Here is a 17,145-nt window from a genome sequence, read left to right as displayed (position 1 = left end):
ATTTATTAGTTGTATAACATCAATGTTGACTCATTGTCGTTAAATAATATTTTTGACTAAATTTGGTTCCTACCACATACATTTTTTATTTTTTTTATTTTTGTATCTTCAGTTTATGATTCAGTTTAAAGTGATTATATAATGTCCTTTTACAGTTGTTTGTACTTATTTAGAATTTTGTAATAATGATTTGAAGTATTACAGTTGTTTGTACTTATTTAGAATTTTGTAATAATGATTTAAAGTAGTGTAGACATACAGTATTATGACCAATATTTGCATTTTAAGGCATTTTTAAAAATGTTTTTTTTTTCTATTAAGAAATGGATATTTGCACAATCGAACCTGTCGCAAAACAGATAAATAAGTTAGGTAAACAGCCTAACATTCACCTTATAAATATAGGTGAATGTTAGGCTGTTAGGCCATACACACTTTCAAGAGAACAAGATGTATTTAAAACACTTCAATATTCCCTTCCCTTTGAAGTATAGACTTAATAGAGTGTGAACTTTTTCAAAAAAAAAAAAAAAAACTCTAATCTACAAAATTTTCAGTCTACTTTCAGTCTGTTCTATTTTCATTCAGTAGTTCAGTTAAAATGTAAGACATACGCTTTCTCACAGCACTTATTTCTCAGAATTAGCTATCTACACAAACAAAACATCATGGTAGTTTTGTCAAGCTTCCATGCAAAAATGAACATAACCAGCTTGAGTGATTGAAAAATGGATGCATGGAGGTGGCCTGGGGAAGCGCTGTATACAGCATGCCTGGTCGAGTGCATCACTGAAACCTCGTAAAGTCATGTAAAGAACAAACACAGCGAGACGAGTGCAAGTTCCATGCCAAGACAACTCTGCGTATAAGTGTCAAACCCCCTGCCCCCACTTCTCTCTGCTTTTTTTTTTTTTTTTTTTTTTTTTTTTAGAGTGGCCCACATCACACCAATGATGCAGGTGTTAGTGTTGTGTGTGTTTGCAGGTGAGGGAGAGATGTGGGAATCATGTTTATGCAGGTTCTTATCTGAGTGCATTTAGAAAGAGTGTTTCTTCTATGTGTGTTGCATGAGTACTAATTTTACCCAGACATCTAATAGTCCAGAGAAGTAGTCAACCAGTCAGCAAGTCATTGTTTACATTATATTAAATGACTCACGATACACTGTGCAGCATCAGCGGGCTTTGCAGTTAACACTGTGTTGACAGAAAGTGTGTGAATGTAGCGATGTTCGCGCAACTGAGATCTGAAGTCATGAAACATGTACTGTGATAAAAATCATGCCACACTTATAATAATTCGTCAGAGGTGAACAGTACGACAGATATATATAGAGTGTATGATGATGACACCTATTAAATCATAGGCTACAATGCAAGTTAGTATAGAAGAATAAAACTTCATAAGCATGCACTAGTGGTAAAACAAGATGAATCATGCTTTGACAGTTGTGGTTTTTATGTGTACTGAAAAAAAGAAGAGGAGGCGGCGGAGGAGACAATAAAGTACTTTTTGGAATCCCACATGCCAGTATTCCTTTTAGCTCTTTTTGCCTCCATGGCATTTATGTTTTAGCGCCATGTCGCATTGATCAGTTCATCATTTTTAATGGATAGTCAGTAGGCGACGGTGTAGAAGCAAACACACTGTGATATGGTTATCCTAAATTTCTGACTTTACAAGAAAATTAATGCAGGCTATCTTTGGAAAGACTGAGACAACGGCCGTCTTTGAACATTTCTCACAATACAGCATGGGACCACCGTTTAGGAGCCATGACCAAAGAAACTGCCACAATTGTTTCACATTCTTTTGGGACAAGCCAAAATTGTACATGTGTACCAGACATTAGAATGTATTTATACTTAGTGCAAATAGTGACTATTTGTACCTCATTTAGTGCATGTTAAAATGTTATGCAGTAATTAAAATATATTCAGTAAGTATTTATTAAAATCATAATTGGATGTTGGAAAAAGTTGGATGCAAACTCGAGTTGGTCGAGTCAAAAGCTAAATCTCAAGTTCTTAAGATGCAGTCACATTTACTGCTGTTCAGCAAATTTTTGCAGCCGAAATCTAGTCATTTTGATAGGAATTCTCATGATCTGAAATTTAGTGTATGGGTCAAAGATTTCGCCACACAGGTTTCACTCATGTTTAAGTTTTTCACACAAATTTGCCACAATGACCAACAGAAAGCTTCTTTGTTTTGAAAGTGACTTGCTTCATAAATTGCTGCTGTATTGAAGACAACAGACCTTTTTGCCCGCAAGGTTTAACTGAAATTACATTAATGTGACTGCACTCTTCACACCACAACTCTTGTTACCACATGTGTTTTTTTTTTTTTTTTTTTTTTTTTTTTTTTTTTTTTTTTTTTTTGTAATTTTGTGGACAGAGTTAGTTAAAATAGCCTTTGCCAACAAATCAGGATATTTGTACTTTGTGTAAAAAGACACTATATGCTATAATCTTGATTGGTTTCATGGTGGCTAACCTACGTGTTTACCATATACTAGGAGCACATAAAGTGAGCTTTGGCTTTACATTTCATGTTATTAACTCATACAGTGAGAGTTGGTATATAACAAAACATTTCTGAAATCGCACAGTGTATGCCTTGCTTCAGATGTCTGGAAGACCAATATGGTTCATGCTTAGTGAACACAAAGTGGTCTAGGTTTATTTTATTTACAGATTATCACATTAAGCTAATGGCATGCAGCTACATTGTTACACAGGCTGTGGACAGACCCAGTATGTTGACTAATGGCAGATCTTACTAACAGATTCAACCAGAGGTGGCCTTTACTGATTTTTTTTTCTGTCATTAAGCCAAATTGGACAAACACTGATTTAATAATGTCAAATTTATTTATAAAGTATATTACTTTTTATAACACATGGTTTTAAAGCAGCTTCACATAAGGTCATACTGTTATGTCTGTATAAGGCATCAATGCTTTACTATATCAGTGTTGCAGTGACTTACGGTAGTTACATGTCTGAGTGTTAAAGCAATTAAGAGATTTAAATATTGGTCTGTTTTGTTTTAATTGGGAGTAAGCCTAAAGTTCCCGGGGTATAAAGCATCCCTGCCAAAATAGACAAGGAAAGTCATGTGACTAAGGATTTAGAATGACAAATGAGAGATCCAATGGTAGTCCACTGGAAGAATTAATGTGATAATATTTAATAAATCAGGAGGTCAGTTCACAAGACCGCAATTTGTTTCTTTTTCACAATGTCTGGGGCAAAAAAAAAAAGCCACAACACTTCTTAAGACTCTCTACAGAAAGTAATGCGATATCAGTCAGATTTAATACATCAAACATTACAATAGAGCATGAAGAAAAATATACAATGCAGTCCATCAAAGTGTGTGTGCATGTGCATCAGCACTAGTGTGTGTGCGTGTGCATGTGCATTGCGTGTGTTTCCAGACTAAATTGCAGACAGCAAAGTTCAACAAGGACTGGAGTGGACAGAGAGAGAGATAGAGACAGAAATACATAACCAAATAAACAAAAAAAAAAAATGAAAAAGATGTATATAAAGAACAAAGACAACAACTCCCTGGGCTGTTCTCCCTGTGTGGGCCAGAAGCAGCGCTGTGTGCTTGATATACAGTGAGTGACAGCTGCGATTTGGATAAGGAAGGTTTTCTGACAGAGAGAATGTGTTCTGGGTCAGTGCTATGGCATTTTGCTGTGGAGAGATTGCAGTGGCTATCAGCATTTAATGATATGGCTTTCTCTGAGAAAATACCAGAGATTACCAGCCTCCCATAGGCTTCAATTACAGCCCTATAAAAGTAGTGTCTCTTTTACCATGCCGGACAGCCATTAGTCATGACATAGCAGGTTTCATAAACTGAAAGTCATGTCACAGTTTTGCTATATTGGCATCATTAAGTGGGATCTTCTCTACACTGATTGTTTTGCTGATGTCGACAGAACTTATTGTGGCGCTGCAATGGACAAACAACTTTTACTGGTTATTTAGTCTGCATGTTTTTATTTGTTGCTACAAGCTCTGGGATCAAATAATCAAAAGCATTTGATTAACAACAAAGAATGTAAGAAAACCTTGACTGTTTTGTGTTTGGATGTTTGTCTAAAATCTGGATTGGCATTTGGCATTGGCGTAGACTGTTTACAAGTGATAACTAACAAACCAAAAGTATTATTTTCTCCCAACACATAAGTAAATGCAAAGACATTCTTAAATAGGGATTTATGGCTAACACTAAGTAATACATCCCAAACCAGCTTTGTCAGTCCAAAAACTGGACTTCCCAGACTTCAGTGATGTGCTGTATAAGACTAAACAAGACCCAGACCAAAATCAGACCCCATTTAAACGAACCCGGCTAGAGGGTGGAATCCACTGAATCAATAAATTACAAAACCAGCTTTGTCAGTCCAAAAACTGGACTGTACATTTAAACGAACCCGGCTAGAGGGTGGAATCCACTGAATCAATAAATTATTTGATATTAAACTGATTCACTTGACATTAAGGACTGAAATGCAGGACAGAATTTGGTTACTGGACAGAAATTCTTGCATATCTTAATTTGTTCCACAAATTCCTTCCTGTTTTTTTTTTTTTTTTTTTTTTTTTTTTTTTTGATCAGAGAGTCAGTGAGATTCCCAGAAGAACTAACATGACTATTCTTTAGCCAAGCTGTATCATTATAGTGACAAAGTAGGAAGTTCAGGAAGCAGATTTCATGTTAGCCTGGATTTAATTAGTCTAATGATCAGAGAAGAGGGATTATGATTTCAAATCTTCTTCGTATGAATTCTGACAGTCACTACTGAATCATGAAAAGCTGTTTTAGGAGGGGATTTGAAGTTTGCATAACCAATTTCTCACACTCTTTCCAATGTCTTCTTCCCAATTCACACACATACACACACACACTGGTTCCCATGTTTTATGGGGACATTTCATAGGTGTAATGGTTTTTATACTGTACAAACTGTATTTTCTATCCTCTTACCCTAAACCTCACATAAAAATTTCTGCTATTTTAGTTTTATTTTAGTTTAGTTTTAGTTTTTCTGTATGTTTTATAAGGTTGTTAAACAATGGGAGATGTCAAAATTTACTGGTATTACTATCCTTGTGGGGATATTTGGTCCCCATAACATAAGGAATACCAGGTACGTACACACACACACACACATATACACTCACCTAAAGGATTATTAATTTCTTAAATTTTGTTCAATTTCTTATTAATGCAATTATCTAATCAACCAATCACATGGCAGTTGCTTCAATGCATTTAGGGGTGTGGTCCTGGTCAAGACAATCTCCTGAACTCCAAACTGAATGTCAGAATGGGAAAGAAAGGTGATTTAAGCAATTTTGAGCGTGGCATGGTTGTTGGTGCCAGACGGGCCGGTCTGAGTATTTCACAATCTGCTCAGTTACTGGGATTTTCACACACAACCATTTCTAAGGTTTAATAAAGAATGGTGTGAAAAGGGAAAAACATCCAGTATGCGGCAGTCCTGTGGGTGAAAATGCCTTATTGATGCTAGAGGTCAAAGGAGAATGGGTCGCCTGATTCAAGCTGATAGAAGAGCAACTTTGACTGAAATAACCACTCGTTACAACCGAGGTATGCAGCAAAGCATTTGTGAAGCCACAACACGCACAACTTTGAGGCGGATGGGCTACAACAGCAGAGACCCCACCGTGTGCCACTCATCTCCACTACAAATAGGAAAAAGAGGCTACAATTTGCACAAGCTCACCAAAATTGGACAGTTGAAGACTGGAAAAATGTTGCCTGGTCTGATAAGTCTCGATTTCTGTTGAGACATTCAGATGGTAGAGTCAGAATTTGGCATAAACAGTATGAGAACATGGATCCATCATGCCTTGTTACCACTGTGCAGGCTGGTGGTGGTGGTATAATGGTGTGGGGGATGTTTTCTTGGCACACTTTAGGCCCCTTAGTGCCAATTGGGCATCGTTTAAATGCCACAGCCTACCTGAGCATTGTTTCTGACCATGTCCATCCCTTTATGACCACCATGTACCCATCCTCTGATGGCTACTTCCAGCAGAATAATGCACCATGTCACAAAGCTCGAATCATTTCAAATTGGTTTCTTGAACATGACAATGAGTTCACTGTACTAAAATGGCCCCCACAGTCACCAGATCTCAACCCAATAGAGCATCTTTGGGATGTGGTGGAACGGGAGCTTCATGCCCTGGATGTGCATCCCACAAATCTCCATCAACCGCAAGATGCTATCCTATCAATATGGGCCAACATTTCTAAAGAATGCTTTCAGCACCTTGTTGAATCAATGCCACGTAGAATTAAGGCAGTTCTGAAGGCGAAAGGGGGGTCAAACACAGTATTAGTATGGTGTTCCTAATAATCCTTTAGGTGAGTGTATATACAGGTGCATCTCAATAAATTAGAATGTTGTGGAAAAGTTCATTTATTTCAATAATTCAACTCAAATTGTGAAACTCGTTTAATAAATAAATTATGTGCACACAGTCTGAAGTAGTTTGAGTCCTTGGTTCTTTTAATTGTGATGATTTTGGCTCACATTTAACAAAAATCCACCTATTCACTATCTCAACAAATTAGAATATGGTGACATGCCAATCAGCTAAGCAACTAAAAACACCTGCAAAGGTTTCCTGAGCCTTCAGAATGGTCTCTCAGTTTGGTTCATTAGGCTAAACAATCATGGGGAAGACTGCTGATCTGACAGTTGTCCATAAGACAATCATCGACACCCTTCACAAGGAGGGTAAGCCACAAACATTCATTGCCAAAGAAGCTGGCTGTTCACAGAGTGTTGTATCCAAGCATGTTAACAGAAAGTTGAGTGGAAAGAAAAATTGTGGAAGAAAAAGATGCACAACCAACCGAGAGAACCGCAGCCTTATGAAGATTGTCAAGCAAAATCAATTCAAGAATTTGAGTGAACTTCACAAGGGATGGACTGAGACTGAGGTAAAGGCATCAAGAGCCACCACACACAGACGTGTCAAGGAATTTGGCTACAGTTGTCGTATTCCTCTTGTTAAGCCAGTCCTGAACCACAGACAATGTCAGAGGCGTCTTACCTGGGCTAAGGAGAAGAAGAACTAGACTGTTTTGTATTTCATTTGGAAACCAAGGTCCTAGAGTCTGGAGGAAGGGCGGAGAAGCTCATAGCCCAAGTTGCTTGAAGTCCAGTGTTAAGTTTCCACAGTCTGTGATGATTTGGGGTGCAATGTCATCTGCTGGAATTGGTCAATTGTGTTTTTTGAAAACCAACGTCACTGTACCTGTTTACCAAGAAATTTTGGAGCACTCCATGCTTCCTTCTGCTGACCAGCTTTTTGAAGATGCTGATTTCATTTTCCAGCAGGATTTGACACCTGCCCACACTGCCAAAAGCACCAAAAGTTGGTTAAATGACCATGGTGTTGGTGGGCTTGACTGGCCAGCAAACTCACCAGACCTGAATCCCAGAGAGAATCTATGGGGTATTGTCAAGAGGAAAATGAGAAACAAGAGACCAAAAAAATGCAGATGAGCTGAAGGCCACTGTTAAAGAAACCTGGGCTTCCATACCACCTCAGCAGTGCCACAAACTGATCACCTCCATGCCACGCTGAACTTAGGCAGTAATTAAAGCAAAAGGAGCCCCTACCAAGTATGGAGTACATGTGCAGTAAATGAACATACTTTTCAGAAGGCCAACAATTCACTAAAATGTTTGTTTTTTATTGGTCTTATTAAGTATTCTAATTTGCTGAGATGGGTGAGATTGGTGGGTTTTCGTTAAATGTGAGCCAAAATCATCAAAATTAAAAGAACCAAAGACTTAAACTACTTCAGTCTGTGTGCATTGAATTTAATTAATACACGAGTTTCACAATTTTAGTTGAATTAATGAAATAAAAAAAATAAAAATAAGAAAAGAACTTTTCCACGATATTCTAAGTTATTGAGATGCACCTGTGTATATACACACATATTTACAGATTGCAAATTTCTGTTTTAAACTGATTTCTATTGAAACAGAATTGTCACCTATTTTTCGAACCATTTTTGAGGGGCGCCAGCTACACTTGACCAGGCCTGCTAGTTATATGGCGTCCAATCAGAAGTCTTCTTTTGCCTGTTATTTTTGTTGTTGTTTTTTTTGAAAGGTAACAACCACTTCACACATTATAGAGAGTAGCTCTGGCCCACCTCGTGAATACCACACACATACACACAGAATTCCATCTGAAATTCCATAAAAATCCATCTGTGCAATGAGATTTCTCTGTAAATTTCACTTTATTGTGAAGAGTCCAGGCAAAAGTTAAGAGTATCCTTATTCTCAAAATAGAGTGTTAAGAAGAAACATTTGTCATAAACCCCAAACTGAAAAATAAGAACATTTTTTTTTGGAGATCACTTTTTAGTTCGAAAAATGCGCTAGACATATTGTTTAATCAACAAGAGGATTGTTTTTAATGGTTTACATATGAGTTTAGCAGTGTTGGGAAACTAGTGGGATTTATGGATGGCTGACTACTAAACAGATCATTTGTTTTGTAAGAAAGAAGTGTACTGACTGAGAAAACTTTACAGTGCAATAATGACTTACGAACAACAGCCTTAAACATTTATTGAGCACCTATGCCACAACTAAATACAATAGAAAATGTATGAATATCATTGTATTAGTTACAAAATCAGAGAAATGTACAAAAGAGATATAAAAAGAAGATGTGTGTTGGGTTATAAAACGGAACAGAAATTTGTCAGACATTAATAGTGGAACATTTTCATACTGGTTACCCTGCTAGGACACTCAGAAATTTTAAGGGGAATTGACTTCATAAATCCACTTAAAGTACCTTGTGACCACTTTTTAAATGGAATAGCAAAAAAAAGAGGCTAGTTCTGAGAGTTCTTGCATTTTTTTTTATTTCTTTTTAGAGTTTTAACATCAAAAGCTTGTAGAGGCCTTCAGTTTAATATTTTGTTAATCGGCACATTGCATTTTTAAAATGTTTGACTTAAGTGTCCCAGAATCTCTCAATTCTTTCTGGGGCATTGTATATTGTTGAAAGTGAGAATGACAGAAGGTTTTTATGGTGTGTAGGCTTCTGTTTTCTTCTGTGTTCCATACTTAACTAAACTTCTGCCCACACAAACTGACAGACTGTGTGTGATTCATTTCACTTCCAGTTATACAGTTAAACAGTAATACTTAGGCTCATATTTTATAAATAAACACATATTTTACAGACCCAGTCACGGATCAGTATGCTTTCAATCTAAGGTGATACATAAATTTGTTTTCTGTACCACGTCAGTAGTTATGTTGTTAACCTCCCAGAGCCCTTTCTTATGTTGACTGTAATTTTGTGTGTGAGACAGAACTAACTTGTGTCTGTGTTAATGCCTTTCCAGAATACCTAATTTTATCTCATATATTTGTGTTATTTGAAGGTTTTTATTAAGAATTATTGTTTATTGAGAGGTCCTCCTACATTTCCAAGCAAAAACCTTTTCAGGTATACAGTATGCTTTATGAAAAAGAAGTACACATTAGAATACTTTTTAAAAGAACACTTATTTTGGAAGTAATATACAGTACTTAACAGTTGGAAAAAAGAAAGAAAATAATATGCATAAGTGTGAACAATGTGAGAATGTGTACTTAAGTGTGAACTAATGTTTTTGGACACATAATTCCATGTTAATTTAAAATGAAAATGTATTATGCTATATTTTAAATTTATATTAAATGCAATCAGCTGAATTCTAGAGTGCTTTTTGATTTAGTATGACTTAAAATTATTTACTCACCTTCAAGTCTTCCCAAACTTATTTAGACACTGTTTTCTTGTATGATATTTGATTTTCTTTCTTCTGTGCAACACAAAATGAAAATGTTTTGCAGAAAGTCCTGAAGCTCTTTATCATGTAATGACTATTTGTTTACAACGATTCCTTTAATTGTGACCCTTTAGGCTTTAACTTAATATCTGTGTACCTTACTCAACTCCTGCAGATGAATCTTAGACTATAAAGAGGTGCACTTTGGGTTGTACAACTGAGTAGTAATCTTTTATGCCTTCTGTCATAATAAATGTCATTAGACAGAACACATCATAGAAGTATTCATGCAGTCAAGATGAATTATGAGACTACGACTGCCTGACTATGGAACCTTTGCCTGTTGCTTTCTTTTTCCTGGTTTCCTTCAAAGAAAATGGACAAATAGGCAACTCACCATCTGGACGTGTACTCAGTTCTAAATCATCTTTCTAACAGCTTGCTTTGGATGCAGCATTTATATTGCAACTTACACCAGGATTATTTTGGCCCGTCTAATACAACACTAAAGATATGCTTAGGTATTCATTTTTAATGTGGCTGTTCTGAATTATTTACCCAAGTGAGAATCAAAAAGTAATTTGATAATATGTATTTATATATTAGGGCATACATAGGGATTTGTGGTTACATTGAGTATGTATTCAAATCTACTAATAGTATTTGTTTAGTACTATTTAAGCAGGATATACATGGTAAAGGAGACAGATTTAATAATGCCATACTGAAGGGTGGGGGGAGTCTTGTTTGTCATGCATTCAGACTGGTTCAGTTCATGTCTACTATATTAGTGACATCATTTGGTTCCGTTTGCTTGATTGCTCAACTCAAGAGATTCAGTCCTGAAGCAACGTTTTGTTGTTTGCTGTGTGTGTGTGTGTGTGTGTGTGTGTGTGTGTGTGTGTGTGTGTGTGTGTGTGTGTGTGTGTGTGTGTGTGTGTGTGTGTGTGTGTGTGTGTGTGTGTGTGTGTGTGATCAGAAATGGTCAGCTCTGGTTATTCAGATGGGTCGTGTTAAAATGGAAAATGTGCCCTGTGTTTCTGGCTAAAGCTACCCTTTTTCCAGTAGAGGTTCTCCAGTTTTGTATACCTGCTGTGCTGTGAGACCACTGCAGTGTCAGACGCCACACTGCATGTTGGACCAGCAGCTATAGCACAATCTCTGAAGTGAATTTGTCTTGTAATAGGTCACTGGCCAGCATATATCTACAGTGAGTCCTGAAGCAAACTGGCTTTTCTTTCCCTTTCCCTTTCTAAAGACTCTTCTGTTCCTCTGAAATGTTAGGGGAATATGTGACTCTTTGAAATTGTGGAAATGCAAGAATGATTTTGTATATTTAAGATGGCTGGTTGCATTACAGAAACAATAAGGAAAAGAAATAGAAGATACCATTATTACTCAATTAGTATTTCATTTTTCTTCTAATGTGAGAGAAATAAATACATATATTTTTATGTCTCACACACACACACACACACACACACACACATATACTGTATATATATTATTTCATTGACCAAAACAAAATGAAAACAGATGTGACAGACAGACAGACAGACAGACATAAAAACATATACATATATATAATAAAATTAAAAAAAGATAGATAGATAGATAGATAGATAGATAGATAGATAGATACATATACAAAAATAAAGAAAAATACACAAATAAATATTATCATACCCTATACTAAAACCTATGAAACTAATTGAGCTGTAGCTCAGCTCAGTAGCTCTGTTTAATTTATTGCACACACAGTAGAGTCTAGTCAGGGTCTTCTTTCAAGTACCCCATGCCTTATTACACTGTCATGCCCCAGTGCTCTATTTAAATATACTTCATATATGTGTACATGTGTTTGCAGTGGCTAATAGGGGACAGAGAGAGCCCATGTTCCCCTGTGTGCTCCAGGAGTAACAGCAAGCCTGTGTGTGGGTCAGATGGACACAGTTATGATACCAGCTGTGACCTGGAGAGGGCGAAATGCAAGGACCGCACGCTCACCCTCGCCCACAGAGGCCGATGCAAAGGTCAGTGGACATCACACACTGTTGTGTGAGAATTTCTGAAAACAAATGAGACATCTTGAAATGCATGTGGAGATTGTATCATTTCTTAAAAATAAATAAATTAATAAATTAATAATACATTTGTAAAAAATAATAAAATAAAAATATGTGTATTACATGAAAACAAGCCTTATTATCACATGCATTTTCAAACATTAAAGGAACAGTTCACCCAAAAATTAAAATTCTGTCATTACTGGAACAACTTGAGAAATGTTTTGGTGAACTATCCCTTTAAGCGGTGCTTTTTGTGTTTGACTATTCTATGTCTTTACATTTTTTGTCTACTGAAAGTCTTTTGGGAAGATGTTTTGTCAGTAAAGTCCATTTAACACAATGTACTTCTGTTCCTCACAGACTAATTTTCCTTCCTGTCAAGAAAACTAATCCTGAAAGAAACTTTGCTTCATCCATAATCACATTTTTTGACTGGGTATTATATGTGATAAAAAACTTCATCAGACATTGTATGTAGAATGAATGTGTGTAGTATTAATGTGATGCATGTTGGCATTGCCATGTGACTTACATCATCAACATCACTTCTCTCTCCTGGCCACATGGGATAGTGAGGTGTTCATTGGATGTGCTTGAAGTAGATCACCTGGGTACTTTTCGCCTACTGTTTTATAAGTACTATGTATTTCGGGCATACCGCTCTTTCGGTCTACTATATAGTAAAGAAGTCAGCATTTTCAAATGCATTTAGTGATGTTACACTCAACACGGAAGCTCCTAAGCATGTATAAAAAAAAAACAAACAAACAAACACACATTTCACATCAAAGCAAATTTTGCCAAAAGCACATGATCTATAAAGTTTGAAGCTTCGTTCGTCTGAAAACCACGTGACTGTTTCAGTATCTGCGAACCTCACTTTGTTTTTATTGTTGTTTTTTCAATATCGTAAATAAAAAAATAAAGTTCAAATGAACTTTGCGTATGAAATAACAGAACTGAGGCAGAGTTAAAATAGACAGTTTGCGGATTTAAATTATGACTTTATGTTTCATAAAGTTGACAGTACACCGACACAAATGAATAACTTTGACAATGACAATTATTTGTTTACAATAATATAAAACAAAGAACCAGATGTGAAACCAGCGGCTGTAATGGAACAAGGCAGTTTGGAAGGTGTTATTAATTTTTATGACCACTAGATGGCCACAACAAAAACCTTGTTGAAAAGCTTCGCGTAATGAACCTTTTTCCAATACAGTTGTGTTGAAAGCTTCACTGGTTCAGAACGCTTCACTTCGCCATCACTAAAAGCAGTGCTGAAAACAGCTAATACAGGAAACAGAAATATGAGGGACATAAAACACTGAACAAGACAACAGGAACTTAGAACGAGAACTTCCAAATGAAAGCATTTAACATAATAAAAGTCCGTTCTTTGAGGAGTTGTGTTACGCAATATGCACTTTATTTATTTATTAATTTTTACAATTTCAGGTAAAAACTCGGTGAGGATAGATCAGCCTCTTCCTGCACCCACACTTGTTTCAGAGGTCAAAGAGTTGACAGGTATGAAAGGTATGGAAACCTATACACACACACACACACACACACACACACACAAGATTCTACCAAATTTGCACTCTGTGATTTCTTCCCAATTTGCATATTTCTGTAGGCCCACTGTGCCCTCAAAGTACTGATGATGTTAAATTACTTAGGAGCAGTGTTGGGGAAAGTTGTGTTACTCCCTAAAAAGTAACTAATTACATTACAGAGACGTATGTGTTACTTGGCCTGGGCTTGCTTGTTTGTTTTTAATTTAAAAAGTTATATTTTTGTCAAATGCAAAACTCCTTTCACAACAAAAGTGAAATGAATAATGAAGGAAATGTAAATTCAACACTTTCACTTTAACATTTTCTTCACAATCACAAAAAAAAAGAAAGAAAGAAAGAAAGAAAGAAAGAAAGAAAGAAAGAAAGAAAGAAGAAACAAATGTTGCTTGTCTGTTGTGGTTATGAGTCATTTTTGTTTATGGATGAATTGGATCATTGAAGGAAACAATTAAAATAAAAACAAAAACAAAAATAAAATTTAAATTATGATCTAAAACATTAAAGCATTAAAAAACAACAAAAATAAAAAAAAAAAATTTTTTTTTACACCACTGTAAATAATTTGCATGCATTCAAATGTGATTAATTCAACCCATTTGCAATATTTAAATAGTTTAAAGGGTTAACAAATATAAAGTGGTTAGTATTCATCAAGTCAGCTTTTTATTTTACATGGAGCTGATACTAATATGACTCAATTCTTCATCTCGTGTGAGTGTACTGTATACGATTTTAAACTTTTTTAAAGTAATATTCATATCTACGAATAAACATTTTTTTATTTATACTTTTAACTTTTAGCTTCATATGTTTAAAAGTGCACTGGCACTTTCAGCCTCATATTCCTCACCAGTTTTCCTTTTCAAATTGTTATGCAGTTTTGTCATTCATGTGTTGGCATGAAGGTGGCTGATCTCAAATCAAGACAGAAGAACACATCTGTGTGCGTGTCAGTCTAGAGAGAATATACAGTACCTGGAGCATTAGAGCAAACTACCGAGGAAGCGCGTATGCCCACTGGTATGCATGTAAGTTTTTGCAGGCCAGGTTCACATGCTCAAAGACAGATTGACTGGCTTTAAGTCAAGGTCAGCCTGCATCATCAATTTCTTAAACTGGATTGTGTTAAACTGTCATTTAAAAGTGCCAGGAATAATCATTGTTGTCACTGTTTTTAGGGGGGGAAAAAGAAAGAAATTAATGTCTATTAACATGCTCCGTTCAGATAATTTAGGTTGCATACTGCTGAACAAAAACTTTGGTTAAAGCATAATTATTTACTGAGTTTAAACTTCATATACAGTACACACCAAAAACCTCTTCAGCAAAACAGAAGTAGTAAATTGAAAATAAAAATGAAAGGAAAGTCAGGCTTCTTAGGTCTGCAGACTAACAAAGTTGGCCAATTACCAAAATTATTGCATATTTCGTTACATAAAAATGAACATTTGGCAGTTGGCATTATTTGGAATACACAAGTAAATTTACTGTTTTGTAAAATACTATTTAAAAAAAAAGTCTGGAGGTCTGTTTCTATATATTCTACACAATGAAAACACTAAAATGGTCAGTATAATAATTGATTCGTTTGGGGTTTGGTTTTTCTTTACATGTCCATAAGTCTTGTGTTGTTGGGGGTGATCGCAGCCCACCTGCCTCTCTTAGCTGATCGGTCCCAGACTTCACAGATACAACAGGTGTTTCTTATTTCTGCATCATGGATGATTTGAGAGCTTTTGCTCTCAGACATGCAGGGCAGATTTGCAATTTGTCTCTTTGTGTGCTTGATATGCTTATGTCTGTATTTATTCATATTTTTTAATGTATTTGAAAGTATATTGCAAGTCTATGCATTTGAGGACTTAACTGTGAAAGATAAAAGTGTAAAAATGATTACATGGTTTTTAGCCTCCCTACATCTTGGATGCAGTCCAGCACTGAGGTCCAACTTGTAAGCGTTGTTTATTTGTCTTAGAATGACTAAATACTCTTTGTGTTCACACAAAATGACCAAGTGCTTACATGCTGGAACACGACACTCAGCTTTGACATTTCAAACCTCATATTTTCCATCCTTAGATCAAGATTGAGAAGCCACAAGTGATGAGGTTTCTTTCAAAGGCTGTTTAATGAGATGGATTTTCCAATAATCCAATCTTCAGTAATTCTTCAATTAATTGTTTTCAGAATTTCAGTGGTCATGGAAATATCAAGCTATTAATGGTGATTTTTAAGTCTGGAATGCTCACAAACAATAATATATTAAAAAGGTCATGGAAATGGCATAGAAATTTCCATTGTGATTTTTTTTTCTTCTTGTTGTTCAGATCTACAGTGGGGCAAATATTTATTTGATCCCCTGCTGATTTTGTAAGTTTGCCCACTTACAAAGAAATGAAGGGTCTGTAATTTTTATGGTTGGTTTATTTTAATGGATAGAGACAGAATACCAACTAAAAAATCCGGGAAGAAATAACAAAACAAAACAAAACAAACAAAAAAAACTTATATAAAGGTTAGAAATTGATTTGCATTTCAGTGAGTGAAATAAGTATTTGATCCCCAAGCAAAACATGACTTAGTACTTGGTGCAGAAACCCTTGTTGTCAAGCAGAGAGGTAAGACGTTTTTTTTTTAGTTGGTCACCAGGTTTGCACACATCTCAAGAGGGATTTTGGTCCACTCCTCTTTACAGATCCTCTCTAAATCCTTAAGGTTTCTTGGCTGTCGTTTGGCAACTTGAAGTTTCATCTCCCTCCACAGATTTTCTATAGGATTGAGGTCTGGAAACTGGCTCGGCCCATCCTTGACCTTAATGTGCTTCTTCTTGAGCCACTCTTTTGTTGCCTTGGCGGTATGTTTTGGGTCATTGTCATGCTGGAAGACACATCCATGACCCATCTTCAGTGTTCTGGCTGAGGGAAGGAGGTTCTCGTCCAAGATTTTTCAGTACATGGTCCCGTCCATTTGCCCCTCAATGCAGTGAAGTCGTCCTTTACCTCTAGCAGAAAAACAGCTTTTTTTGTGTGTTATTGGGGTCATAGTCAGCGTTTCTCTCCCTCCAAACACGGCGAGTCGAGTTAATGCCAAAGAGCTCAATTTTGGTCTCATCTGACCACAGCACTTTCTCCCAAGCCTTCTCTGAATAATTTAGATGTTCACTGGCAAACTTTAAACAGGCCTGTACGTGTGCCTTCTTGAGCAGGGGGACCTTGCGGGTGCTGCAGGATTTCAGTCCATTGCGACATAGTGTGTTACCAATGTTTTGCTTGGTGACTGTGAACCCAACTATCTCAAGATCATTAACAAGCTCCTCCCATGTAGTTCTGGGCTGATACCTCACCTTTCTCATGATCATCCTTACCTCAGAGGCAAGATCTTGCACTGAGCTCCAGATCGAGGGCAACTGATGGTTGATTTGTATTTCTGAATAATCGCACCAACAGTTGTCTCCTTCTCACCAAGCTTCTTGCTGATGGTCTTGTAGCCCATTCAAGCCTTGTGCAGACCTACAATCTTGTCTCTGAGATTCTTTGACAGCTCTTTGGTCTTGCCCATGGTGGTGGGAGAGGTTGGAATGGAAGATGGACAGGTGTCTTATACACCTAACAAGCTGA

General features: G+C 36.4%; 1 protein-coding gene across 14 annotated transcripts in view; it reads left to right on the top strand.

Moving 5' to 3' along the window:
* The window catches only part of LOC109109660 (SPARC-related modular calcium-binding protein 1-like), a 62,004-nt gene that overhangs the window by 11,168 nt on the left and 33,691 nt on the right, over window positions 1-17,145 (top strand). For 13 of the 14 annotated variants that reach the window (XM_042774419.1, XM_042774417.1, XM_042774418.1 and 10 more), the window contains exons 2-3: window positions 11,744-11,909; window positions 13,407-13,487. In XM_042774419.1, the coding sequence (XP_042630353.1) occupies window positions 11,744-11,909; window positions 13,407-13,487 (247 nt within the window). The remainder of the gene's footprint in view (window positions 1-11,743; window positions 11,910-13,406; window positions 13,488-17,145) is intronic. The other variant, XM_042774415.1, reaches the window with a different exon arrangement.

The sequence above is a fragment of the Cyprinus carpio genome, chromosome A17, assembly GCF_018340385.1.
Source record: "Cyprinus carpio isolate SPL01 chromosome A17, ASM1834038v1, whole genome shotgun sequence".
Taxonomy (NCBI): Eukaryota; Metazoa; Chordata; class Actinopteri; order Cypriniformes; family Cyprinidae; genus Cyprinus; species Cyprinus carpio.
Note: the sequence above shows the minus strand (reverse complement) of the source record. Positions and strands in the feature narration are given on the sequence as shown.